Source organism: Ctenocephalides felis, unplaced genomic scaffold, assembly GCF_003426905.1.
Source record: "Ctenocephalides felis isolate EL2017-DRISC unplaced genomic scaffold, ASM342690v1 CF-g0.4_SCAFFOLD_01170, whole genome shotgun sequence".
NCBI classification, from domain to species: Eukaryota; Metazoa; Arthropoda; class Insecta; order Siphonaptera; family Pulicidae; genus Ctenocephalides; species Ctenocephalides felis.
In genome coordinates, this window is record NW_020537324.1 from 87,286,673 (window position 1) to 87,314,667 (window position 27,995).

At 24.0% G+C, this 27,995-nt stretch overlaps 2 protein-coding genes across 2 annotated transcripts; both read right to left on the minus strand.

Annotated features, from left to right (window-relative positions):
* Positions 1–253: 253 nt before the first annotated feature.
* On the minus strand, positions 254–4,465 carry LOC113367907 (uncharacterized protein DDB_G0290685-like). The gene is made up of 7 exons (XM_026609481.1): positions 4,270–4,465; positions 4,107–4,205; positions 2,160–4,037; positions 1,925–2,117; positions 1,415–1,794; positions 571–630; positions 254–294 (listed from the first exon to the last, which is right to left on the minus strand). Exons 1-7 carry the CDS (start codon positions 4,463–4,465, stop codon positions 254–256), a joined length of 2,847 nt encoding a protein of 948 aa, XP_026465266.1.
* Positions 4,466–11,773: 7,308 nt separating this feature from the next.
* LOC113367908 (glutamic acid-rich protein-like) lies at positions 11,774–13,296 on the minus strand. The gene is made up of 3 exons (XM_026609482.1): positions 13,131–13,296; positions 12,117–12,173; positions 11,774–12,045 (listed from the first exon to the last, which is right to left on the minus strand). Exons 1-3 carry the CDS (start codon positions 13,294–13,296, stop codon positions 11,774–11,776), a joined length of 495 nt encoding a protein of 164 aa, XP_026465267.1.
* Between the last annotated feature and the right edge of the window lie 14,699 nt (positions 13,297–27,995).

Sequence of the window (27,995 nt, forward strand, 5' to 3'; positions counted from 1 at the left end):
AGTTAAATAACAAATTAACATAATTAATAATTAGTTGTAATATTTTAAATAATGAGATTAGATAATAAAGCACCTTTATAAAGATAAAATTATGTAATGTTTAAACATAATTTTTGGACAAATTTATAGCATAAATTACATAATAAATTCAGTTACTATTCTGGAATATAATAGTTAAGTTTTCAGAAAAATAAAACAAATAAATAAATACATGATAAACAAAATAATACTTACTGAAAATATTTATATTTTGTTATCCAGTAAAAGCTCTAGCAAGTGATGCTCCACTGCCACCTAAAATATATAAAATATTAAAAAATAAATTATTGAAATAGAACATACTTATACATCGCATATGCTTTTGTCTTACAATTTATAAATTAAAACATAATAATTACTACTTATTAAATAATTTACTTTGATTTTATCTTTATTTTTTATAAGTATCATAATACTAAACGATATACTATAATAAGAATTCAGTTACTTCTGCTGACTTAATTTTTAGTAAAATAATAAAGACATATTATTACTATGCATAACATTTTAATAAATATTAATTTTATTTACCAGTATTTTGATAAGGTTGTTTGGTCTGAGAACTTGTAGGAACATTATTTGCTTTTGATCCTGATATTAAAATTAAAAAAATCATGCTTATAAAACCAAATACAAAATTTAACTTCATTTTTGAAAATATTAAACTGATTGATTCAATTAATCCACTGAATAAGTAGAAATCACAGCTCCATTAATTTATATCAATCTCAGTTTGCTTATGATAATTTTATTTCAAAAAAATATTCTTAGTTTGTTTAATATTGCAAAAATCGACAAAAATGTGCTGTGATATGTAAATATTGATACTTTGTTAATACAATTGTGTAATGTTAAATAAATAATTTTGTAATACTTCATTCTTATAAATATTTCAGACGAGAATGAAATTATTTGTTAGTAAAAAGATGAGTTATTCGAAATATCTTCTTAGAGAAAATTCTTAGAATTTAAAACAAACCTATAATAGATTATTAAAAAAATATTTTTGTATGTGTTGTATATTATATGTATATACTTTTTGACCCAAGTTTCTTGCAAAATTTGATGAATGGACAAACCATTTGATTTTTATAGTCCTATAAATTAATGTACTAAAAATTACTATCTTTAAGCCAAAAATAAATCTGTATTTGTACTTTTAAATTATTTATTTTTTGTCAAAAAGTCAGGTCATACAACTCTTAAGGCAAAATAACACTCACATCTTAAAATATTAATTCAAAATCAATTTAATATGATCATGGCTGTACATAAAACATATTTATTACAATTTTAAATATGTTTTGACATAACATTTTCAGGCTAATGAAATCGAGTTTTTTTTGTCAACTTGATCAATTTTGTTTTTTCTTACTTTTTTTGGCTTTCTTAGAAGAACTTCTTTTTTTATTTTTATTCCTTTTTTTGTTGGACAAAACTTGTTTATTATTTGTACCATCATCTTGTTGTTTTTTCAACTTTGGAGGTACAGTTGATAAATCTACCTCAGATTCGATATTTGGTTCAGAAGTTGACTCAGATGGAGACAAAACTTGACTATTTTTTTCATCTTTGGTAGAATTTTCAGAAATTTTACTAGAATCTGAAACTGTAGCATTTGGAATTTGGATATCCACGTTTTGATTACTAGAATCTGTATTAGATTCACTTATTTTTTGCTTTTTATTATCATTTGATGGTACTGAATTGCTTTGGTTACCATCACTATTTATGGCTTGAGATTCTTCCAAAAATCTTCATAGGAATGTATTGATGTAGTTGTTTCTGGAATTTGCTCTTTATTTATACTAGTTTCAGTACCAGGTTCATCAGATTCATCAACGTTTTTTTGACTTTTTGGACTTCCAGAAGATTCATCAGTTACATTTGTAGATTTTTATCAGTTTCTGTACCTAGATTTTGTTTATTGGTACCTTGTTCTGTAAAATTTGTATTTGCATATGACGGATCCTCTTTAGGTTTAATTTGTGATTTTTTACTTAAAGTTTGTGGAAATTCTAAGTTATCATCTTCATTATTTGTGATGGAACTTTCAAGAATTCTATTAGATTCTGATTCTGTATCTTAGTTGTCCTATTTTTGTTCATCAGAATTTGTACCAGATTTAGCTTGTTCTTTTGATTTTTGTTCTCCAGGATTTTCATCTGTATTTTTGCTTTCAGATTCACCAGAATTTTCTAAGTTATTATTTTCACTATCTTTGACAGAATTTTCAGGAATTTTATTAGTTTCTGATTCTGTGTCTTGATTGTATATATTTTGTTTACTAGAATTTGTACCAGATTCAACTTGTTCTTCTGAGTTTTGTTTTCCAGTACCCATATCACTTGCTTTTGGAAATTTTGGATTGTTATCTATATTTTTGCTTTCAGATTTACCAGAGTTTTCTAAGTTATTATTTGCATTATCTTTGATGGAATTTACAGGAATTTTAGCAGGTTTAGAAACTCCATCTTGGTTGTCTATTTTTTGTTTACTAGAATTTTTACTAGATTTAACTTGTTCTTCTAATTTTTGTTTTCTAGTACCATCACTTAGTTCTGTAGATTTTGGATTTTTATCTGTATTTTTGCTTTCAGATTTCTCAGAATTCTCAATTGGTTTTGATGTAGTAGTGCTTTGAATTTGTTTTGACTCTTTACTAGTTTCAGTGTTAAGTTGATCAAAATCATTCTGTACTTTGTTTTCTAGAGTTTCAGAAGACACGTCAGATAAATTTTGTCGATTTGAATTTTGATTATTAAGATTATCATTATGTACAACTTTTCCATCTTGAGTTTCATTTTTAACACCTTGATCTTGTATTTTTATATTATGTTTTGAATATTGTACATCTGTGTTTTGTTCTTGTAATAGATGTTTTGAAGATTTGACTTTTTTGTCACTTGATATGGGTGTAGACACCACGTCATCATCTTCTCCATCTTTTTCAAAACTTGCACTTGAATTTAAATTTGCAGGACTTCCTAAAGTAGTTGATTCTTGAGTATCTGCTACTTGTTCACCAGAATCTGTACCAGATTCATCAAATTCTTCTGGTATCTGTCTTATAACATTATTATTTTCCTGTGGAAGATCTTGGTTTTTATTAGTACCCGTATCTTCAGAAAGTTTTAGATTACTACCAGTATTTTTGTCTTTAGATTTTTTCAAATTCTTTATGGGTTTTTTTGTAGTAGTTTCTTGGTTTTGCTCCTGTTCTGCACCAATTTTAACACTAAGTTCATCAGAATTACTTTCTCCGGGACTTTCAGAAGTAGAATTTTTAGCCTTTTGTTGATCTGGGTTATCCACATTATCTTCTTGTTCGCCAGATTTATTCACATCATCCTTTTCTTCAATATTATGTGATGTCTGTAAACTTTCGTGGTCGTCATCATCATTTTTACCTTCAGAAGAATTTTGGTCGTCATCATTTTCTTTGCCGTCAGAATTTTCTAAAGTTTCAATTTGTTCTGATGTTGTAGTTGATTTGTCTGGGATTCCTACTTTCTTTTTACCAGTTTTAGGATCATTTTGACCAGATTTATCCACTTCCTGGTTTTCTGGACTCTCAGAGGAATCTTGTAATGCACTTTTATAGTCTTGTCCAGGCTCTTCTGTGCCTTCAGATTTTGTATCTTCAGATTCTTCAGAACTTTCAATTGGTCTTGATGTAGTAGTTGTTTCCAATGTTGTGGTTTCTTGGTTTGACTTTTTATTTGTACTAATTTCAGAATCAGATCTACCAGATTTATTTGATCCAGGATTTTCTAGACTTTTAGAAGGTTTATGAGGAGCATCTTTAATATCTTGTTTTTCATTTGAATAGGGACTTGGGTCATCTCTTTGATCTTGATCATAATCTTCATAACCTTGATCATCATCTTCATAACCTTTATATTGTTCTTTTGGATCCGGATAAATTGATGGATAAACACTGTTCTTTTTATTGTCCAAATTATCATTTAGTTGTTGCAAACGTTTTAAATATTTATCTATAACATTTAAGTAAAATTTTAGTTATTTTTTAAATATTATATATATTTAACATCAAAATACAATACCTCGTAAAGTCCATGGTAACTTAACAATTTTAGCCACAATATCCTTCATAAGTTGCACCAATTTTGATATATGTTGATTTAAGGCTGATGCTCCACCACCTTGCATATAATCATGAATAAATTATTGATTATTATAAATAAATATTTGAATTTGTTTCTTTACCTAAAACTAGAGGAATTGACCAAGGACTACCAGAAGCCATATTCCAAGAAGGCGAAAAACTATTAGTAAATCTATCAGCAGCTTTTGTTAAACTAATATCATTTTTACCAAAATTCAGAGAAGGATTTCTTAACAAATTAAATCCATAACTAGACAAAACACAACTTGATACTAATAAAACTATAGCCAAATGCATTTTCGGTGCAATTTTTTAAGCACAAAATTTTAAAGTGATGCATTTTTAAGATGGATCTCTATTTATACAGATTTTTTGTACAATTGGCGTTGTTTTGGAAAATTTTGATTTTAAATGGTTTGTTTTTGTGTATTTGGTTAAATTGTGCAATATTTATATGAAAATATTTGTTCACAATTTGTATAAATTATATCACAAATAAATTTGTTTTGATTGTTTTACATAGAATTTAAGAACACGTAAGAAACGTGCACAATTATATAGCATATAAATAATAAACTATTATTTTTTATGAATAAAAATTAAGCTTGTTGTAATCTTGATTAGAATTAAAGCTGAATTTTTTTTAGTAAAGATTTTTTGCCAAGTCGTTTCCAAGAAGATAATGAATCTTTGCACAGTTTATTGTGCATCGTAAAATATTAGAGGCTTGCGAAAAGCAGTTACAAAAATTGCAGTTGCATTATAAAAATTCTTTGAAGTTTTGTTTAAGACATATAATTATAGATATTTATTTATTATCAGCTTGTTTGAAAAATATTAATTTAAAATCGAATTGAGTATTTTTCAGTGATTTTTATTTAAAGTAAACAGTTGCAAATTTTGTAAAAATAACTAAATCTCAATTTTTATTGAAAAAATTATTTACACATATTGGCAAGTTTTTGCAACTTGCCTTAAGGCCCATGGACACTTACATCTAGTTTTCTTTTCATATATTTTTATTTGAGAAGAGATTTGTGGTGATTTCTTCTATTACAGACATATACACCGAAATTGTTCTTTCATTTTTATTTAAAAAAATATTTATATAAGATGGGCATATATTATATGATTTTATTATGCTAAATAACAAACAACTTATAATCTGTTAAGACACAGAAAAACAAATCTTTTAAAAAAAAGTAGTTTTTTATTTGTTTCTATAAATTCATAAATAATATAACAAAGAAATGGCAATACCGTTTTATAGATTATCACAAATTAAATACATATTTATAAAAATTTAATAAATATTTAACAGAATTTTATCAATATCAGTTATTTCCACAAAAATAACTCTAAAGGCGCAAACTTGAAGAACTAGTGGTATTTTCTCCATTATTTGGCAAATTAAATTTTGTTTGCAACATTTCGACCAATTTTGCTAAAGTCTGCTTAATTTCTGCAAGTGGCTGAACTGTAAAAATATTTATAAAAATATTATTATTATATATTATTTATTCATTCATTACCAAGTAATAATCAATTTTGAGAAAGGTATATTTTTCAAACATTTTTTTTAAATTATATCACATATTAATTTATTACTTACATATAAGTGTTAATATTTTAGTACCACGTTGGCCAAAATCTCCAAAAGGTGAAAAAGAATATACAGTTGATGGAAGTATTAAAGAAATTAATAAAATTCCGAAAAATAATTTCGAAAATTTCATTTTTTCTATTTATAAAATTTTAGTTATAAACTGCCAAATTGAAGTGATAAACTGAATTTACTTTTCATAATTATATATTAAATTTTAGACTTGTTTATTTATTTAGCTATTTATTTAGAATTATGAAATTTATTAATTAAATTAATATATATTGATATAAAATTATTGTTCATAACATTTTGTTTTGTATTTGATTTGTTTGACGTCATTGAAGTAAAATTTGAAAAACTAGATTCAAAATAGAATTTTAAAGTGCAAAATAGTTACATTTTGCCAATAGGCTAAAATTGCATGAACTTTTTTATATGTGTAAATAATATTAATAAATTTATGCTGATTTTAAAAGATTTCTAAATTTTCGTTTTTGAGTAAACGTCGACGTAAGGTCAAAAATCTGTTCACACACACACACACACACACACATTTTCAAATTTGGTCTCATTCGATTCAGAATGGCTTGAAATGTCGAAAAAAACATAAAATTGGCAAATCGGATTTTTTGGCAAAAACATAAACTTCGTAAAGTTAATATTGTATACAAACATAAAAAACATAAGGTTAATAATGTATCAATTTTTTTATATTGAAAACACAATTTCAAAATCAAATAGTTCTTAATATATTGTTATGAATGTATAAACAATATAACAAAGAAGTGGCAATACTTTATTTTACAGGTTATCATAAATTAAGTACATATTTATAAAAATTTAATTAATATTTAACAGAATTTTATCAATATCAATTATTTAAACAAAAATAACTCTAATGAACTAAATTTGAAGAATCAGTGTCACTTTCTCCATTATTTGGCAAATTAAATCTTGTTTGCAACATTTGAGTCAATTTTGATAATAAGTCCTTGATGTCTGACAGTGGCTGAACTGTAAATATTTTTTTTTTTAATTTATTTATTCAATAATAATTATTATTTTTGCAAGGTATATATTTTAAACAAATTACAATACTTACACTAATTTTTATTACTTACATATAGCTGTTAAGAATCCGAAGCCATTTTCACCCCAATTTCCTAAAGGTTGGAAACAAAAAACTGATGGTAAAATTATAGAAATAAGTAAAACTACAAAAAATAATTTTGAATATTGCATTTTTTATTTTTTAAATTTACTTGAGAAAATTGCCAAAATATTGCCAAATTCGAACTGATAACGAAATTTGCTTTGCTCGTTTTTTATATATGAAATTTTGTGCCTTGTTTATTTATTTAGCATAAAAATTTATTCAAAATTATGCAATTTATAAACTTAATTTAAATTCTGAATGATAAGTATCTTGTAGTTATTGTTTAATTTGTTTAACGTAAAATAAATGAAATTTAACAGAAAAAATATTCACTTTAATTCTATAAAAAATTAGCAGTTAATTTAATATTTTTTTTAAGTTTCTGATAAGTTTTTATTAAATAACATAAAAAATACTGATTTGAAAAAAAATGTAAAAGTGCAACAAAATGTCATAAAAAATGTGCTAAATGAATATTTATCAAGGTAAAAGTTGTATATAAAATTTTGCTTTAAAAAATAAAATTCAATGATTTTCTCAATATTTATTTATTATTTTGTGATGAATAAATATATTTTCTTAATAAATTTTCTGAAGGTTTTTTCTAAGGTTAGGAAATTATAAAGATTTATATAATGTATATTTTTTCATATGCACTGTATGCAATTTATTAAAATTTAAAAAAGTATTATAAATTTATAAAGGAATATGTAAATTTTTTCACAAAATATTTCTTAAAAAATGTATAAACACTGTATACAATTTATTAAAATTTAAAAAAGTATTATAAATTTATAAAGGAATATGTAAATTTTTTGACAAAATATTTAATAAAAAATAACTTATCAATATTATAAATTAATTTGGAGTAAAATTCAAGAAATACTGATTTGAATAAAATTTGAAAGTACAACAAAATTTCATAAAAAATGCTAAATATATATTTATTAAGGTAAAAGTTTTTTTATAAAATTTTGTATTAATATTAATTTAAATTAAATGACTTCCTCAATATTTATCTATTATTTTGTGATAAATAAATGGTTTTTTCTTAATAAATTTTCTTCTGAAAGCTTTTTAATGATAAAAATTATAAAGATTTAGATAACAATTTAAATAAAAATGTACAATGTATTTTTTTACTTAATAAATATCTATTTAACAAAATAATTTAATAATTAACAACTTGGAATAAAATTCAAGAGTTTAAAACTAAAATTGCTAAATTTGTTAAATCACTATACAAATGAATATACATAATTTTGTCAATACTATTATAATTTTTATCAAACAATTTTATTTAATATCATTGTCCAAATTAAATAAATATTCTGACATTTATTCAAGTAAAACCATTAAAGTTAAGATATTATTTAAAATATTTTTGGCTTGCGTTGAATGAAAAAAACTCAATTTTTTTATAATTGCATTTATTTTAATAAGTCGATAACAAAAAACAAGTTAACAAAATAAACAATTAATCACATATTAGTCATGTCCAGAAATTTTTGCGGAATTTTTTTAACCTGCTCTCATAGCTGTAGCAATTTTTCCTATTAGTCCAGGAAGAGTATCAGGAACTGCAAAAAAAAATTAAAAATATATGATTTAAATATTTTATAAATTTTACATATATAATGAATATATTATGTTCAAAAGGTTCATATAGTTCATATAATTTTTAGAGAGATTTATTACGATATAGTAAAAATTAAGGGTTGTAAGTGGTTTTCGATATTTTTTTACAACCCTAAATTTTCACATTCTCACCTTAAACACCTTATCTTGTAGTAATTAAATTATTTTTTCCTCTTTTAGTCAATGAATTTTTTTTTCATTATATGTATAAATTGTAATTAGGATTTTTTTGAGCTTTTGGAAAAGCTCAAATTTTACTTTAAAAATGAATTAAATTTTACAAGTAATTTTATTTTTTTGGGTCAAATCTCTATTTTTTATAATGCAGTATTAAAAAGCACATATATCATATCACAAAAGTCTATTTTTATTAAATTAATCAGTTTTGGAAAAGTTTAAATTTTACTTTTAACAGCAATTTAATTTTATGAAGATTTTTAATTTTTTTAGATTAATTTCTTTTATTTGTTTTTATAATGGGGTATTGAAAACCACATACAACCTTAAATTTTTACCCTACTATCACAAAAGTCTATTTTTATAAAATTAATCAGTTTTCGAAAAGTTTAAATTTTACTTTTAACAGCAATCTAATTTTATGAAGATTTTTAATTTTTTTAGATTAATTTCTTTTATTTGTTTTTATACTGGGGTATTGAAAACCACATACAACCTTAAATTTTTACCCTACTATCACAAAAGTCTATTTTTATTAAATTAATCAGCTTTTGGAAAAGCTCAAATTTCAATTTTAACAACAATTTAATTTTATAAGAATTTTTAATTTTGTGGGTCAAATCTCTATTTTTTTATAATGCAGGACTGATAAGCACATATAGCCCTAAATTTTTACCCTGCTACCACAAATGTCTATTTTTATTAAATTATTCATGATTCATCATTTTCTGAGAATTGTTTTTCAGAGAATTTCAATAAATATTTTCTTGATGCTTAAAATTTTATAAACTGTTTTTAGTTTTTGTGCAAAAATATTTTTTGATAATTCAGAGTATTATTTGTAAATAAATAGTAAAGCTAAATTTGTATCGACGATTGAAAATCTTTATCAAAAATCGCAACTATATTTTGTCTAAAAGTGAGCATTATTTATGCTTTTTTTTCATTTGTTTGGGTCAATAATATAACCCTCTATTTTTATCCTCTTAACACAATCTCTATTTTACTAATTCTATCATTTTTTGTGAAAGCTTTTTATTGATTGAAAATTTTCCTAAGGTTCGAATTTTGTGCCAGAAAATTTGTCTAGAAAGAAACTCTTGCAATTTAGTATATAAGATACAAATGTAAAAAAAACTTTCACAAACTTTCTGCTAAATCCATAAATATAATAAAATTATATAATTATTTCTCTAATTTTTACTTAAATTGTGCTCTATATATTTTATTTTTATAAAATGCAGGCTTAAAAGCACATACAACCCTAAATTTCAACTCTTCTAGTAAATATCTCTATTTTATTAAACCAACAATTTTTTTCTTTTGGTGAATTTTGCAAAAAAAAATCGTAAAGCATGAATGAATTTTGTGTCAAACTCAAATTTTTTGTAACAATTTTGTAAAATATATTTATTAGAAAATAAATTTTGTAAATTTGTGAATGAATCGTCATACAAAAATGCAGAATTCCTGCGCCTGAAAAAAATCTTTGGCGATCTTTATATATATATATATATATATATATATATATATATATAAATTCTTGCAACAATTACGTAATTCTTGAATTGTAATACAATTTGGATAAATTTAAAAAAATTATACTCACCTTTTAAATTTCTACCAACCCCAGGACCATTTTCTTCAGCCCCATCACCTCGAAGATCATCTTGTCCTAGGACAAAATTAAAAACCATCACAAAATAAATTACAACCAAAAATAACAAAAATTTGTTGTTAATCATTTTTAACAAAGGGATTTTTTTTATAAATATATTCATATATTTTTATCACTTAAAATGTTTTAACATTTTGGTTCTGCTGCATCTTTTTATATAGTCACAAAAAATCATTCAAAATCTGTAAATGAAATAATTTTTTATTTATTCTGAGCTACAAGATTGTAAATTATTTTGCAACTTTTTTTATGAAATCAGAAGTCAATTGATTTAAATTGTTGCTAAAGTAAACATTTGCAAAATTTCTTGTTTATTTTTTCAAATTGGAAAATTGTAAATTGCTTTCTATTTAGGTACATGATTTACAAACTAAAATAAATAGAAATTACTAAGCAAATACTAATTTGTAAGTTACTTTATTAATTATTTATTTTTTATTACATTGTTTAATTTTTTTGCGTAAATTGAATATTTCTTAGTTTCTAATACTATCTTTCGTACTTTTTTTAAAATTAAATTTATGTTATTGTTTATTATTATTGTTAGATGTTAAATTATTCAGCAGTTGTAATAAATATTGTATTTAAAAAAAACTTCTTAGTGTCTGATTGGAAAAATGTTAAATAAAATTGCTTTTTATTTAGGTATACGATTTACAAACTGAAATAAATGAAAATTACTAAATAGATCACTTCAGTTTGCAAATTAATTTAGTTAATTGTTATAATATACAAGAGTGAAATTTTTGATTATTAAATAAATTTTCTAAAATTTTTTACATATAAAATATTTTTTTGTCCATTAGATTGTCTTGACGAAAACTAAAACTGATTGTTAACAATTGTATTTGTTTATTAAAAATTGAAATTTTTGTTAACTTGTATGTTGGAATTTAAAATTTTGAATATTTTATTTAATGATAAATATTTGTAAATATAATAAACTAGTAGGGTTATAATCAATTTAATTCCATTTTTGTTCAATTATAATTTTAACTTCTGAAGAACTTCTTTTTAAGGCTTTGAACATTCTTTGTGTAATTTTATTTGTAAATATAATTGATTATGAAATTTATAAGTTTTATTGAATTATAAACAATCAATTAGTTTTTGAATAAAATTGTTCTTATTCGTTTTGTTTAAAAATACCTGTATTTTTTAATTGTTTTTAAATAATTTGTGTTTCAGCAAAATGTTTAATAAATTATATTGAGAGCATTTAATTTAATATTTAACGTACAAATTTTGTAAACAATTTTTCAATTAATTTTTACAATGTACAAATTTTATACAATTTTTAAAATATTTTTTTTTAAACAATAATATAATTTTTTTCAGCAAAATTTTGATTTATTCTGCTAAATGGTCATGGTTTTCATGTTCATGTTCTTTTTCATACATTTCAAGATATTTCATAATTTCATTAAGATCATCTAAATAATGATAGTTCCTATGCTTTCTATGCTTTCTGTGCTTTCTATGCTTCTTTCCACATTTATGTTTTTTAGATTTATGTTTTTTAGATTTATGTTTCTTCTTCGGTTTTTCACGAAAATGTTCCTGAAGATCTTCAAAATCTTGTTCCAGAACTTTGAAATCTTTTGTTAACTGAGGTCTTCCATCTGAAATTTGATATAAATATTTTTAAAATAAAAAAAAAATATTAATAAATAATATAGAGATAAAATATTACCTGTTGAATGTGGATTTTTAATATGATTCAGTAGATTGCCATTTTGTGTTTGAGGTTCTGTAGAAAGAAAAAATTTATATTAATAATTCTTCATGAATACGAAAATATATTTTGATTAGATTTTTATTTTATTTATTACCCTACAATTATAATATAAATTTAGCCATACTAAAATCTATTAACATTTGTTAACAAAATAAGATGATACTTTTTTAATTAAAAAATCTTCAACTAATATAATATTTTTATACGAGGTGTGTTCAAAAAGTACCCGGAATTACTAATAATTAAATTTCGCGGGTCTGGAGTGTCTGATTGTCAAAATTTTTTTTTATTGTGTTGGTATACATGCCCCTAAAGTATGATGAAATTTTCAGCTATATTCACTGTTTACTTTGTCTGTGGTAGTCGCTAAGGTTCGACGTGTTTTTCTGAGCTCGGCGATTTTTACAATGGAAGAATTGAAAAAGTCAAAGAATTTGTATTAAATTTTGCGTAAAAAATGAAATAAAGTGTTGCAAAGTGCAGAAATTCACCAGATATGGCTCCGTGTGACTTTTTCCTATTCCCAAAGTTGAAGAGACCCATGAAAGGACGGCGGTTTTCCTCGATTGAAGAAATAAAGGCCGAATCGCCGAGAGTGCTCAAGGACATATCAAAAAGTGAATATCAAGGGTGCTTCGAAAATTGGAAAAAACGCTGGCATAAGTGTATTATATCTGGGGGGGACTACTTTGAAGGGGACCACATTAATGTAGACGAATAAATAAATATTTTTTTGAAAAAACGAAAATTCCGGGTACTTTTTGAACAGACCTCGTATATCACAAGAACCAATTTTACTTAAAATATCATTTTAGTAATAAAAATTTTCTATGTTTAATTAATTTTTCAATTTTTTCTGGTTATAAAAAACAGATACTAATTTTTGAAACCTTATTATTAATATTATATATTTTAAATAAATTACTAATAATTAATACATTACTAATGTATAAATATTTAATAACTTGCCTGAAGGATCTCCTCCAATGAATTTTACTGGTTGAGATTTTTCGAAATTTGATTTTTCTTCAGGATTTGCATCTTCAAGTTGTTGTTTTTTCAAATTTTCACATAAAGATTCTTCAAATTGTATTAAAATTACAAAATATACACAATATAGAAATATGTACTTCATTTTGAAGACAGCAACAAGTTAAAAAATAAATATGTGTGTTAAAATTTTTTAGATATTTATTCCAAAATTTTATTATTTCATCACATGTTTTTACGAATTTGTTTGCTCAAATTTTGAAATAGCCCGAAAATAAATATTTTTATACAAAAATATTATTGCACAAATTTGGCATAAATAATAGTTTAGTTATAAATAATTATTTATAAATTTGTGGACACTGCAAGTTGAAATTAAATGAAAATTAGTTGACGCAGTTTGAAAATATTTTTGTATATTTACATTTTTTTTTATTTGATTCAAAATGTAATTTATTTCTCAGACTTCTGTTTTTTTTTTTCAAAAAAAAGTTATGTATGTGTGTGTATTATTTTGTAATAATATATGACTGACATGGCTCTATATGATACTTTCATTAAAAATTCAAATATTAAGTATTTGAATTTTTAATAAAAGTATCATATAGAGCCATGTCAGTCATATATTATTTAAAAAAAAAATTAATGATTTTCCAATTCCAAAAATCATTTATCATAATTTATAACTGACTGTAAAAATGTGTTAATTGGCAAAAAAATTATCTCTATATAACAAATTAAATTTTGCAATGTATTTTATATGAAATATACCTATATAAAAGAAATCACTTAACTAAATTTTTAAAAATCGTAAATTTACATAATTTTGTAATATGTAGTTACAATTTTCACTTATACCTCAGAAGAAAGATTACTGACTTTGTTGTAAAATTTTTAAATTTGAAAACAGTAGATAATTATAATTACTCTAAATAGCAAATTAGTTTTTATGTATATCAAAATGATTAACAAAAAATATTCCAAGGATTATAAAAAAGATAAATTTACTAAAAATGATTTTTGCAAGTTGATAAAGGAGTTATGTGAAAAATTAACCTTTAAATTTATTGGTAGTTGAATATTGGTTTTAAAATTGTTTTTTTTTTTTTTAAATAATGAATATACTGAAATGTGTATGAAGATGTCATTAAAAATTATTTTATGTGCGAGTTATATTAAAAAATTAAAACAACGAAATATTTTGCTTGATTATTTATTATAAGTGGTGATGAAAATATGATTCATATAACAATTTATTTATTTTATTTTAATATTTGAATCTTCTGATTTAACCTAGTTTGTTGACTAACTGATCACTAAATGTCTGGGCATCTAAAATAAGGAATACAGTATTGTTAATATTGCATAAATATTATTATTACATAATAATTTTCTTAGTTTTAATTTAACTTACGATCTTTTGCTTTATCAACTAAGCCTTTTAAAGTATCAGTCCATGCTCCTTCTGCAACATTTATTGACATTGACAAAACCACCAAAATAGCAAAAAAAATCAAGAAAGACGATTGCATTTTGTACTATTTTTTTAAATAATTTTTAATAATATTTTTTGATATTTGGATTGTTGTATATTATTGTAATACACTTCACCAAGTTATAACAAATCTCTCTACCGACCTGATTTTATATACAAAATCTATATGATTTAAAAAAAACCACATTATTTTTAAGAAATATATTTAACTGAATATGTGATTTATTTAAATCATTGCAAAATAAATACATGCACATACTACAGTCTAAGGATAATTATTAAATATTGCAATTTCTTATGAAATAATAAAAGATTTCATAAAATATTAAATATTGCATATTCATATTTTATAACGTTATTTTATTTAATTGCAATTTTATTTATTTTAATTTCACCACTTCTAGACAATCGTATAGAAGACTAACTAATTGAATATCAGTCTTTGTAGAAAATGGATTTGATTTAGAGCTTAATTTTTGACAAAATCTATATGTAACTAGTGGTGTGTATGGCTTATAAAAACAAAAAGGATTTTAAGAAATTTTGTTCGAATATAATGTTACCATTATACGATAGATTTATTTCACAATATTATCACACAATATGTATATTGTCAAAAAAGTAGACAAAAATAATCTTGCACTAAATTGATTTTGTTCGAGTAAATTTTTTATATAAACAATATAACTCTACTTTGTATCTAGTAGTGCAAACAAAGATTGCAAGTTACTCGATTTTTTTTAAAAATGTAGTCAATAATTTAGTCGCAGATTTATTTCGAGTCAAGTTTTTGTTACAATTTATATTTAAAAAAATCATTATTTTGATACTAAGTTATATATAACTACTATATATATATATATATATATATATATATATATATTACAATTAATAATAATTAATAAATAAGCTAGATATTGTTCATTATTGAGTGAGTATTTGTACGGAATTGATTTTAGAAGTTTTATTAATTTTAGAAGTTTTATTAAATATTCGACTTTTTCTGATAGACTTTATATCAATAAATATTGTTTATTTGATCTTAATTAGATGTTACAATTTTGATTCATTTAAAAGATATAAGTAAATATAGGCAAACAAAATTGTCTATAGTGAAATTTAACATTATAACACATAGTGGGGTGTGTGGCATCGTGCCTTAAGGCAAATTGCTAGAACTTCCCGTACCGTAACGAAATGTTCGAGGAATACTGAATGTTTTTAAATAGATTATTATTAATATTGTAACATTGTCTAATATTTATAAGAATTATATAAACTGAATTGCAAAGTTAAAATTATTTGTTTAAAGTATATTAGAACTATAGTCAGAATTAAAATTAAAATCTAAATTGTTTTTGATATACAAAAAAAAAATCTTGAAACATTTTTTTTCCAAAAGCAATTATTTAGTTGAAACAAGCAGAAAGTTCTTTGAATCATTCAAATCGGACTCAAAAACTGCCATTTTTGCGGATTTAGCTCCTTATCTTCTAAACGACTGGACCTGTCATTGCCAAAAACTAATCATTACGTCTCTCCGTCCTTGATAACAAATTGAATGTTTTTTAGATCATTCAAATTCAATACTCCGATCTCTCAAAAACTCTATTTCTATTTTCTGCACTCTTTGCCAAAAACTAATCAGAACATCTCCCTATCAATAGGAATCGAATGTTGTTTGAACCATTCAAATCGGTTGATCCGTGCGCCCGAAAACGTGACCGAAAAATTGTATCCATACACACACACATCCATTAGTTTTCTTAGGTATGCCAGTAAAATCTTCAGAAACCTTCAAAACGTCGAGAAATGCAAAAATTTTCATTTTTGATTTTCGGCCCATTTCTATAAAACTACCCTTAAGAGAAGATAAAAAAATCAACTTTGAATTAATATAAAATAATTACATTTTGTATGTTTTTAGTATAGTGTTTTAGATTATGCGTAGAATAGTACATTACGTCAATCGTACAAAATAAATGATTTCAATGGACTTTCTTTAACATCAGTTAGAAAAATTCTTCTAATCTTCACATAAAATAGCAGATAAATATCCAAACCAAAATTAAGAAATTAAATGAAATGGATTTTAATATCATCATTAAATATTTGGATATATACTCGTATGAGAATTATAAGTAAAAAAACACCTTATTATTTATAATCAACTTTTATTTACTTTTTTATTAAAATGAATTTTAAGAAAATTTTGATCAATTGTGCTAAAGTTCTCTGATAGTCTTCAGATTCAAATTGCAAACCAATAGAAATCGTTATTAGCCACAGTAAATCCTGTCCAGTTGTTAATTTTATTGTTTTACTTTATAAATGTATGATGTGGCATTGCTCCTCCAAAAATCCCACTAATGCTGTCCAGGGCTGTATATTTAAGAAAAATTTTATTGTTAATAAATAATTGTAAGCTATATTTATAAATTTCATACAATTTCTTGCTTTTTCTCTCAATTGCTCTGGACTAAGTAGAGTATTTGCTTCAACACTAATAAATAACATTGCGAACGTCATAATCACGAAACAAAATAACAAACTTTTTGACTCCATTTTTTACGTTGCTTCCTCAAATATGATATTTTAATAAAACAATATACAACTATTAATAAATCATGCCATCATTCTGATTTTATATACAACAATTTTGCTCAATGAAGAATTAAATTATGTATCAAGAATATACTTAAAAACAACGTAATTCACGTATCTGTTACAAAACTTAGCAAATTTCACAGTAATAAAAAGTAAATATTTAATGAAATATTGCAAGAAATAAAAATTTCATTGCAAATTATCTACCGATGTTAATTTCAACATTTAAAATTGAATATTTTTGAGTAAATTAAATGAAGACGTTTTGAATGAATCACATTTAAAATCGGTTCAGTTGTTAACTTCCCGTAGAGCAAGTTATAGTAATCGCAAAAAAATTGAAAATGAAAATTTTTATATATCTTTACGTTTCAGAGGTTTCTGAACATTCTGGCATACCTTAAAAAAAAATAGATTTGTGTGTGTATGTATGTGTGTGTGTGTGTGCGGATACAAATTTTTGTCGACGATTTCGGGAACACGGATAAAGCGATTTGAATAATTCAAAAAACATTCGATTCGTATTGATAAGGAGACGTGCTGATTAGTTTTTGGCAAAGGCAGGTCTAGCCGTTCCGAAGATATGAGGCAAAAAGTGCCAAAAACGGTAACTCAATTTTTAAGAGAACGGAGCGTCCGATTTGAATAATTCGAAAAACATTTTATTCGTATTGACTAAATAAAGAATTGATCAAATTTTCATGAAGGCAGGTCTAGCGGTTTTGGAGATCTAACAAAAAAATTAGAAAAAAATGCCACTTGGCGGTCAAAAATGATCATTAGACATGTGCACATCAAATTATCTGATATTTTATAGAGATTTTAACAATAAGTATGAATTTTGTTTGCATTTCTATGGGTTCCGTACCAATGTTTACCCGTTAGACAGCGACGCGGCGCTTACGCGCTTTATATTTTGTCTCTATGCAGTTAAAGTAGTACGATTGCTTTGAAAAAAAGTTCAGAATTTCCAAAATATTTCAAAATAAATGATTTTATATAGAATGATTTAATATGGTTCGAAATTTTATTAAAAGTTTCAAATCATTGATCAACTTTTATTGATTATTTTTAATTACTCGAATTTTGAATTACAGTACGGGAAGTTCCAGCAATTTGCCTTAAGACACAATGCCTTAATTGTCTTAAGACAGAATTCCACTTACAGCTAGTTTAGGAGTGCATTTGCGTTCACATTGTAATGTGTCTTCTACATCCTCATATATATAAACTAGTTGAAAGTAGCATTTAGCCTCACAAAAGTTGCATGAACTTCCTGAAATGTGTAAAAATTGACTTCAAAATCGCAATTGTAATTTAGATATTTAGAAAAAAATATCAACTGTTTATTAGTTTTTGCATATCTTGACGTTTCAGGGGTTTTTGAACATTTTGGCATACCTCAAAACAATGGATGTGTGTGTGTGTATGGATACAATTTTTGGTTCACGTTTTCGGGCTCAATCGGTATCAACCGATTTGAATGGTTTAAAGAACATTCGATTGAGCTGATTAGTTTTTGGCAAAGGCAGGTCCAGCCGTTTCGGAGATACGAAGCAAAGAGTGCAGAAAATATAAATCGAGTTTTTGAGAGATCGGAGTATCCGATTTGAATGATCTAAAAATAACTAGCTGTAAGTGGAATTCTGTCTTAAGGCAATTAAGGCATCGTGCCTTAAGGCAAGTTGCTGGAACTTCCCGTGCCAAAAATTATTATTTTTTTTAAAAACGATTAACATTTTTGAAAAAATTTCACTTCGAAAAATAAGATTTTTTAGAAATTTTAAATCGGACAAAAAATTACTTTTTTTTGAAAAAAAAATTTTTTTTAAAAAAAATTTTTAAACAATTTTTTTTTATAAAAATTTTTTTTTGAAAAAATGTTATCTTCATTTTGATATATTTTGGAAGATCTGAACTTTTTTTCAAAGCAATCGTACTGCTTTAACTGCATAGAGACGAAATATAGAAGCGCGTAAGCGCCGCGTCGCTGTCTAACGGAAAAACAATAGTACGGAACCCATAGGAATGTAAACAAAACTTAAACTTATTGTTCAAATCTCAATAAAATATCTGATAATTTGATATGCATATGTCTAATGTCTAATGATTATTGTTGACCGCCAAATGTTATTTTTTTTAGTTTTTTTTACTAGATCTCCGAAACCGCTAGACCTATCTTCATGAAAATTTGATCAAATCTTCATCTTATTAATACAAGTAAAATGAACTATACAAATCGGACGCTCCGTGCTCTTAAAAACTGAGTTACCGTTTTTGGCACTTTTTGCCCCGTATCTCCGGAACGGCTAGAATGTTTTTTGAATTATTCAAATTGCTTCATCCGTGTTCCCGAAATCGTCGACGAAAATTTGTATCCGAACACACACACATGCACGCACACACACACACACATACATCAATTTTCTCCAAGGTATGCCAACATATTCAGAAACCATACCAGATATATAAAAATTTTCATTTTCGATTTTTTTGCGATTACTTACCCTATGGAAAATTAATTATAAATAAATCAATTTATCATCTCCAGAACTTTAACAATCGTCATTTCATTTCGAATCAAATTCCAAAAAAAAAAAAATAGTTGCCAAATTTACCCAAAATTGAAAAAGTGCTCCCGCATAGTCACAGTCTAAACGCATTTGCAAATAATTTTGTGCGACATTTTCACTTATACTGTGCTCAGCTTGGCGGCATTTTCACATTTTTCAATAATTTTCACAAAATTGGAAAATTGCTCCAGTACACAAACAGTCTAAACGCACTTGGGTAAACATTTGTACCAGAGTGGCGCTTAGACTGTTCTTAGCTTGGGTGATTTTTTGAATTTTTAATCCAAAATTACAAAAAAATTTTTTTTGAAAAAAAAATTAGAAACAAAAATTTTTTTTTTCCAAAATCAATTATTTTGTTGAAAAAAGCAGAAAGTTCTTTGAATCATTTAAATCGGACGCTTAGTTCTCTCAAAAACAGCAATTTTTTTTAAATTTAGCTCTGTATCTCCGAAACCTCTGGGCCTACCTTTGCCAAAAACTAATCAGCACATCTCCCTATCAATAGGAATCGAATGTTTTTAAACCATTCAAATCGGTTGATCCGTTCTCTTAAAAACTCGCTTTCTATTTTTTGCACTCTTTGCTCCATATCTCCGTAACGGCTGGACCTGCCTTTGCCAAAAACTAATCAGCACATCTCCCTATCAATAGGAATCGAATGTTTTTTAAACCATTCAAATCGGTTGATCCGTGCGCCCGAAAACGTGGACGAAAAAAAGCGGACATACAAAACACACACACACACACACACACACACACACACACACACACACATCCATTTTTTCTGAAGTATGCCAAAATGTTCAGAAACCTTCAAAACGTCGAGAAATGTAAAAATTTTCAATTCCGATTTTTGGACGATTACTATAACTTACCCTACGGGAAGTTAATAAATTTGTAATGATTGGGAGAAGTGGTGATTAGTTTTTAGCAAAGGCAGGTCGAGCGGTTTCGTAGATACAGAGCTAAATGTTCAAAAAATGGCAGTTTCTGAGTGAACTTAGCGTCCGATTTGAATTTGAAACTTTCTGTTTGTGTTGACAAAACAATTGCTTTTGAGGATAAAAAATTATTACAACTTTTTTTTATTTTCCATAAAATATTTTTGTAATTTTGGATTAAAAATTAAAAAAATGACTCAGACTAAGCACAGTCTAAGCGCCACTCTGGTACCAATGTTTACCAAAGTGCGTTTAGACTGTTTTATGTAATGGAGCACTTTTTCAATTTTGTGAAAACTATTGAAAAATGTGAAAATGCCGCCAAGCTAAGCACAGTATAAGTGAAAATGTCGCACAGAATTATTCGCAAATGCGTTTAGACTGTGACTATACGGGGGAACTTTTTCAATTTTGTGTAAATTAGGCAATTTTTTTTTTTTAAATTGAATTCGAAATGAAATGACGATTGTTAATGTTCTGGAGCTAAATTGATTTATTTATGATTTACATTTGATTTGCTCAGATATAACAAGATAGCAAAAATAATGAAAGTTACAGTATTTGTAATAACATATTTGAAAACGTTTAAAATTTCTCGAATATTTCATTACGGTACGGGAAGTTCCAGCAATTTGCCTTAAGGCACGATGCCATACAACACTAGTATTTAATATCATGGTCCAAATTAAATATAATATTCTGATATTTAATTAAGTAAAACCGTGAAAGTTTAGATATTATCTAAAGTATTTTTGGCTTGCGTTGAATGAAAAAAACTCAAAATTTTTTATAATCGTATTTATTTTAATAAGTCTATAACAAGAAAAAATTAGCAAAATAAACAATTAATGATATATAAGCTATGTATAGATTTTTTTCTTTCTGTTTTTTTAACCGTTTGTAAAAGCTGATATCATTTGTCCCAAAAGTCCAGGAAGACCATCTGCTACTGCAAAAAAAAATTTTTTTTTCAATTCTAAGGATAATATATTCTTTTTAAAAAGTTCATATAGTTGTATATGATTTATAGTATTATATAAAACTTTCAACTTACATTTTAAACCTGCACCAGCGCCATGTACTTGGACAAAATTAAAAACCATCACAAAATAAATTACAACAAATATCAAGAATTTGTTTTTAATCATTTCTAACAATAATCGGATTTTTTTATGAATAAATTTATAAATTAATTTTATTAATTCTTCAGTTCAAATGTTTTAACAATTTGATTATGCTCTGTCTTTTATATAGTCAGAATATACGTAAATGATATATATTTTTGTTTATTCTGTATTACAAAATTGTAGATTCTTTTGTGTGATCAAAAGTCTTTGTTAACGTAATTTGTTACTAAAGTAAATATTTTGATAAAATTTATATTACTTTAATTTCTATTTAGGTGTACGATTCACAAAGTAAAATAAATGAAAATTACTAAATATTAGGTTGTCAAATATCTCCCTTCCGCTTTTTTGCTCTTGGTTTATAATACAAAAAGGCGGAAGGGAGATATTTGACAACTTAAATTTATTAACTTAAATTTGACAACTTAAAAACTTATTAGATTATCTTAAATTGCAAGTTGATTCAATAATTGTTATAATATACAAGGAACAATTTTTGAGTAAGAATTTTTGTTTTTAATTTTATATATATATATATATATAAATTTTTTGTTTATCAAAATTTGTTCTTTTATTTGACGAAAGCTAAAACATCTTGTTAACAATTGTAATTGTTTATCAAAAATTTAAATTTTAAATAAAATTTCAAGCAATTTATTCAATGGTAAATATTTATGAATATATTAAACTAGTGGTGTATATTTTAATTTAATTCCATTTCTTTTTTTAAATTATTATTTTAACTTCTCAATAACTTCTTTCAAGACTTGGAACATTCTTTGTGTAATTTTATTTGTAAATATGATTAATTATGAAATTTATAAATTTTGTTGAATTATAAACAATCAATTAGTTTTTAAATAAATTTTTCTTCGTTTTGTTTAAAAATATTTGTATTTTTTAATTAGTTTTAAATAATTTGTGTTTCAGAAAAATGTTTATAAAATTATATTGAGAGTATTAAATTTAATGCTTCAATTTTTTATTTAACGTACAAATTTTGTAAACTATTTTTCAATTGATTTTTTTAATGTATACATTTTATACAGTTTTTTAAATAAATTTTTATTCAATCACAATTTTTTTTAACAAAATTTTGATTAATTCTGCTAAATGGTCATGGTTTTCATGTTCAAGATTTTTAATAACTTCAATAAAATCTAAATAACGACTTTTCCCATGCTTTCTATGCTTTCTATGTTTTTTTTCACATTTATGCTTTTTACATTTATATTTCCATAAAATTGTTTTTGAAAATCGTCAAATTTTTCTTCCAGAACTTTGAAATCTTTTGTTAACTAAGGTCTTCCATCTGAAATTTAATATAAATATTGAAAAAAAATATTAATAAACAATATAAAAATAAAATATTACCTGTTAAATGTGGATTTTTAATATGATTTAGTTAATCGCCAATTTGTTTTTGAGATTCTGTAAAACAAAATAATTTAAATCAATAATTGTTTATAAATACAAAAAAATATATTTTTATTAGATTTTTATTTTATTCAATACCTTACGATTATAATATAAATTTGGCTCTGCTAAAATCTATTAACATTTATTAACAAAATACTTTCTTTAAAAAAAATATTTCATCTGATATAATATTTTGTATACCACAAAAACCAATTTTACTTAAAATATCATTTTAGTGATAAAAATTTTCTATAATAATTATAAAGAATAGATACTAATTTTTGGAAACTTATTATTAGTAATATCTACTTTTGATGAATTAATAATAATAAATACATTAATAATGTACAAATGTTTAATTAACTTGCCAGGATTTTTCTGAATAAATTTTACTGGTTGAGATTTTTCCAAATTTGATTTACATTTTCATGTTGTTTTTCTAAATTATCACATGAGGATTTCTTGATTTGTGATAAAATTAAAAAAAATTCACAATATAGAAATATGTGACAACGACTGGTTAGTAATAATTTGAAAATAAAATTAATTTTAAGAAATGTTGTAAGTTTCCAGATACTTATTCGAAAATATATTGCAACATTTTTCGACTTTGTTTACATAAATTTTGTAATAGTCTAAATTTAAATTTTTAGTCAAAAACAACAGTATTTGTAGATAACACTACTGTTGTAGAATTAATATTAATTTTTAGCAAAATGTATATAATTTAACCAATATTTTTGAAATTGTAAAAAAAAAATTATGGTGTGAATAGAATAACTCTGCAATTCCCTTAGGGTAGTTATAGTAATGGGCCGAAAATCGAAAATGGAAGTTTTTGCATTTTTCGACGTTTTGAAGGTTGTTGAACATTTTGGCATACCTCAGAAAAAATGTATGTGTGTGTGTTTTGTATTTCCGCATTTTTTCATCCACGTTTTCGGGCGCACGGATTAACCGATCTGAATGGTTCAGAAAACATTCGATTCCTATTGATAGAGAGATGTGCTGAATAGTTTTAGGCTAAGGCAGGTCCAGCCGTTACGGAGATACGGAGCAAAGAGTGTAGAAAATAGAAATCGACCTTTTGAGAGATTTGAATGATCTAAAAAACATTCAATTTGTAATGATTGGGAGAAGTGTTTATTAGTTTTTGGCAGAAGCAGGCCCAGCCATTTCGAATATACGGAGCTAAGACAGTTTTTGAGAGAAAGCGTCCAATTTAAATGATTCAAAGAACTTTCTGCTTGTTTCAACAAAATAATTGCTTTTGAAAAAAAGGTTTTTTTTTCAAAAAATATTTTTGTAATTTTGTATTAAAAAATAAAAAAATTACTCTGGTACAAATGTTTACCCAAATGCGTTTAGACTATTTATGTATGAAGCACTTTTCCAATTTTGTGATAAACTATCGAAAAATGTGAAAATGCCACCAAGCTAAGCACAGTATAAGTGAAAATGTTGCACAGAATTATTTGCAAATGCGTTTAGACTTTTTCAATTTCGTGCAAATTAGGCAACTATTTTTTTTTTAATTGAATTCGAAATTAAATGACGATTGTTAATGTTTTGGAGATAAATTGATTTATGATTTACATTTGATTTGCATAACAAGATATCAAAAATAATCAGATATAACAAGATAGCAAAAATAATGAAAGTTACAGTATTTGTTATAATATATTTGAAAACGGAAAGTTCCAGCAATTTGCCTTAACGCACGATGCCACACACCACTAGTTTTATTAATATAATTCAATTAAAAATTGGACGCATTTTAATACAATTTTTTATCTTAAATAATAACTATATTTATTAATATAACTATTATATTTTATTCTTTAACTTTGAATATTATTCTCAGAATTTTGGAAAGCATAATCCCTAGTAGAAATGAATATGAATATGAATATGTTTTTACGTAAGCTAAATATTGTTTTTATATAATTTATATAATTGTTATTATATAATTATTGTTTTGAATTAGTCTCCAAAATTACTAATTGTAAGGCCAAACACTCCTCTAGATGAGCTACTAATTCTATTCAAGGCTGCAAAAATAAAGTTATGTTATTACTAATAAATTGCAAATTTTAATATTTATAAATCACATACATCTTTTAGCTTTATCCATTAAAATTTTTCTCTCTTCTTCAGAAAGTGCAGGAACTGCTTCAGCAATGTTACATAACATTGCGAACGTAACAATTACGAAACAAAGTAGCAACAGTTTTGAAACCATTTTATAAAAGAAAATATATAAAAGAAATCGTTAAATTAAAAATAAATATATGAAATTTTATTTAAATAAGATATAACTTATTCTTGTTTTATATACAAAATTTGTATGTCTAGTAATAATAAAAAATTGTTTCCAAAAATATATTTACTTTACGTGCATAAACAAATATATTTTTTCCAAAAAAATTCCAAATATGAAATAATCAAATATTGCATATATTTAATATCAATTGTTTGTGAATTTTAATACTTCATGTGTAGAAAATTACAATCAGCTTTTTTTTGTTAAGTATTATGGATTTATATTTCTTTTACATTTTTTAAATTTCAGTCTAACTATTTTATTTAAATCAACAATTAATAAAAGAGAAAAATCAATTTTTGCGTCAAATTCTGAGGTATCTAATTATGAAATTATATTGAAAATTAAAACTGAAATTATTATTTTAGTAACTCTTAATATATTAAATAATTTTCTACTTACAGTTATCAGTTTCGTATTTAGAACTTATCATGGTTTTATACATCATCATATATTTTATTGATAAATAATAAATAATTTTTGTCTAAAATATAATTTGCACACTTTATTTATATTATATTAATTTTATTGGCAAACTTCGAATATTTTTTTGAATTTTAGATTAACCTCCAAAATTACTAAGACCAAATACTGCTCCAGAAGGGCCACTAATTTTATCCAGTGCTATAAAAAATAAAATTATAATATCAATAATAGATCATAAATTTTAATATTTATTAATAACATACATTTTTTAGCTTTATCCATTAAATCTTTGCGTTCTTCATCAGAAAGTTCAGGAACTGCTTCAGCACTGTTACATAACATTGCAAACGTAACAATTACGAAACAAAGTAACAAAATTTTAGAAACCATTTCATAAAAGTTTAATAATATAATAATAATATATATTTAAATATATAAGTTTAATTACTACAAGAATTTGTGCATTACCAATTTGATTTTATATACAAAAATTATATTCCAAACTTATATTTATTTAACTAAGTGATTTTCATATGTAAACAAATTTTTATTTGTTGCAAAAAAATTACCAAATATCACGATATTAAAAAATAAATATTTAGTAAAATATTGCATATTTTTTTAGCAAGATTTGTTTATTTAAGATAATTTCAAAATTTTACGTGTGGAATTGCAAAACCAGTATTTTTTTTTTTTATAAAATATTTGATGTTATTTTAACTATATATTTTTTAAGAAATCTTTATTGCAAATATATGACAGATATTTTTGAAATGTTTTAAAATTTTGATTATTTTTAAAAAATGTTACATAACTAAGGTATAAAATAAATAAGTAAAAAATAAGTTATAAAATTTTCGTGCTCGTGTTTTTTAGTTTTCCTTTACTTTAATAATTTTTTTCATACTTTTTAATAATTTTAATGAATTTATGTTCGTAATTTTGTGAAAATTTTGAAATTTTTAAAATTGATAATAAATATTCAATAAGCTAAATATTATTTATTTATAAAATAATATGCGAACGGAACTTTTAGAGGTTTTAGTAAATAGTTTTAGAATTTTTGGGAGAGACTTTAAGAATTAATTTTTTTTTGAATTTAATTATATATGTATTACAATAACTAAAAATTCTGCTTGGTTCAAATAATTTTTACATAAAATTCCTATTAGGTTATATGAATAATCTAAAATTAGAATTTACATAAATTTGTCATTGTCATTTACACAAATATTGATAATTTATATTAAAATGCTAAAAATATTTTCGGGTTTATTATTAGTTTATTAAAACCTCTTAAAGTTGTTTTTGGAGTTACAACCTTACTTAAAAAATTTGGAATTTTAATATTTAATATTATGCCGATAATATCAAATAAAATTTATTATTTATTTACTGGTAATTTTAAATACTTAGTTTTCCATAATGTGTAAGAAATTCGTATTGAAAATTAAGAAGTAATATTTGGATTGAAAAATTTTAAGTCTAAATTTAATGATAATAATAAACTTCAAATTTTTTAAAATCCATATTTGATGAATTATAAAATTGGAAAGTATTTAATTTTTATTCAAAATTTTAAATTACAAGCACTAAAAATAAATTAATGGGATTTTTTATAGATATATTTCAAACACACTTATTATATTTGTAATAGTAATAATTATAGTATACAAATTATTATTTTAAACTTTAATCAATTCTTATGAATAAACCACTTTTGGTATGTTTCTAATATTTTAGAATGTTTGTTATTATCGAGAATTTTTACAAAAATTGTCATTTTTTTTAAATGATTTCTAACTAAAACATACTAGCACGTTTCTCATCTAATATCTCTCGAAGAGTTCTTGAATTTTTAGTTTAAATAATATTCTTAATTTAGTTTAAATAATATTCAAAATGTACTCCATTGCAAAAATATATTTAT

What these genes read in the sequence shown, in the direction of transcription:
- LOC113367907 (XM_026609481.1), bottom strand. Translation starts at nt 4,465, where the DNA reads ATGCATTTGGCTATAGTTTTATTAGTATCAAGTTGTGTTTTGTCTAGT. An exon ending in GTCAATTCCTCTAGTTTTAG is followed by an intron (nt 4,206 to 4,269) that starts GTAAAGAAACAA and finishes ATTATATGCAAG; the next exon opens with GTGGTGGAGCATCAGCCTTA. An exon ending in ACTGATAAAAATCTACAAAT is followed by an intron (nt 1,795 to 1,924) that starts GTAACTGATGAA and finishes ATTCCTATGAAG; the next exon opens with ATTTTTGGAAGAATCTCAAG.
- LOC113367908 (XM_026609482.1), bottom strand. Translation starts at nt 13,296, where the DNA reads ATGAAGTACATATTTCTATATTGTGTATATTTTGTAATTTTAATACAA. An exon ending in CATTGGAGGAGATCCTTCAG is followed by an intron (nt 12,174 to 13,130) that starts GCAAGTTATTAA and finishes TTCTTTCTACAG; the next exon opens with AACCTCAAACACAAAATGGC. An exon ending in TAAAAATCCACATTCAACAG is followed by an intron (nt 12,046 to 12,116) that starts GTAATATTTTAT and finishes ATCAAATTTCAG; the next exon opens with ATGGAAGACCTCAGTTAACA.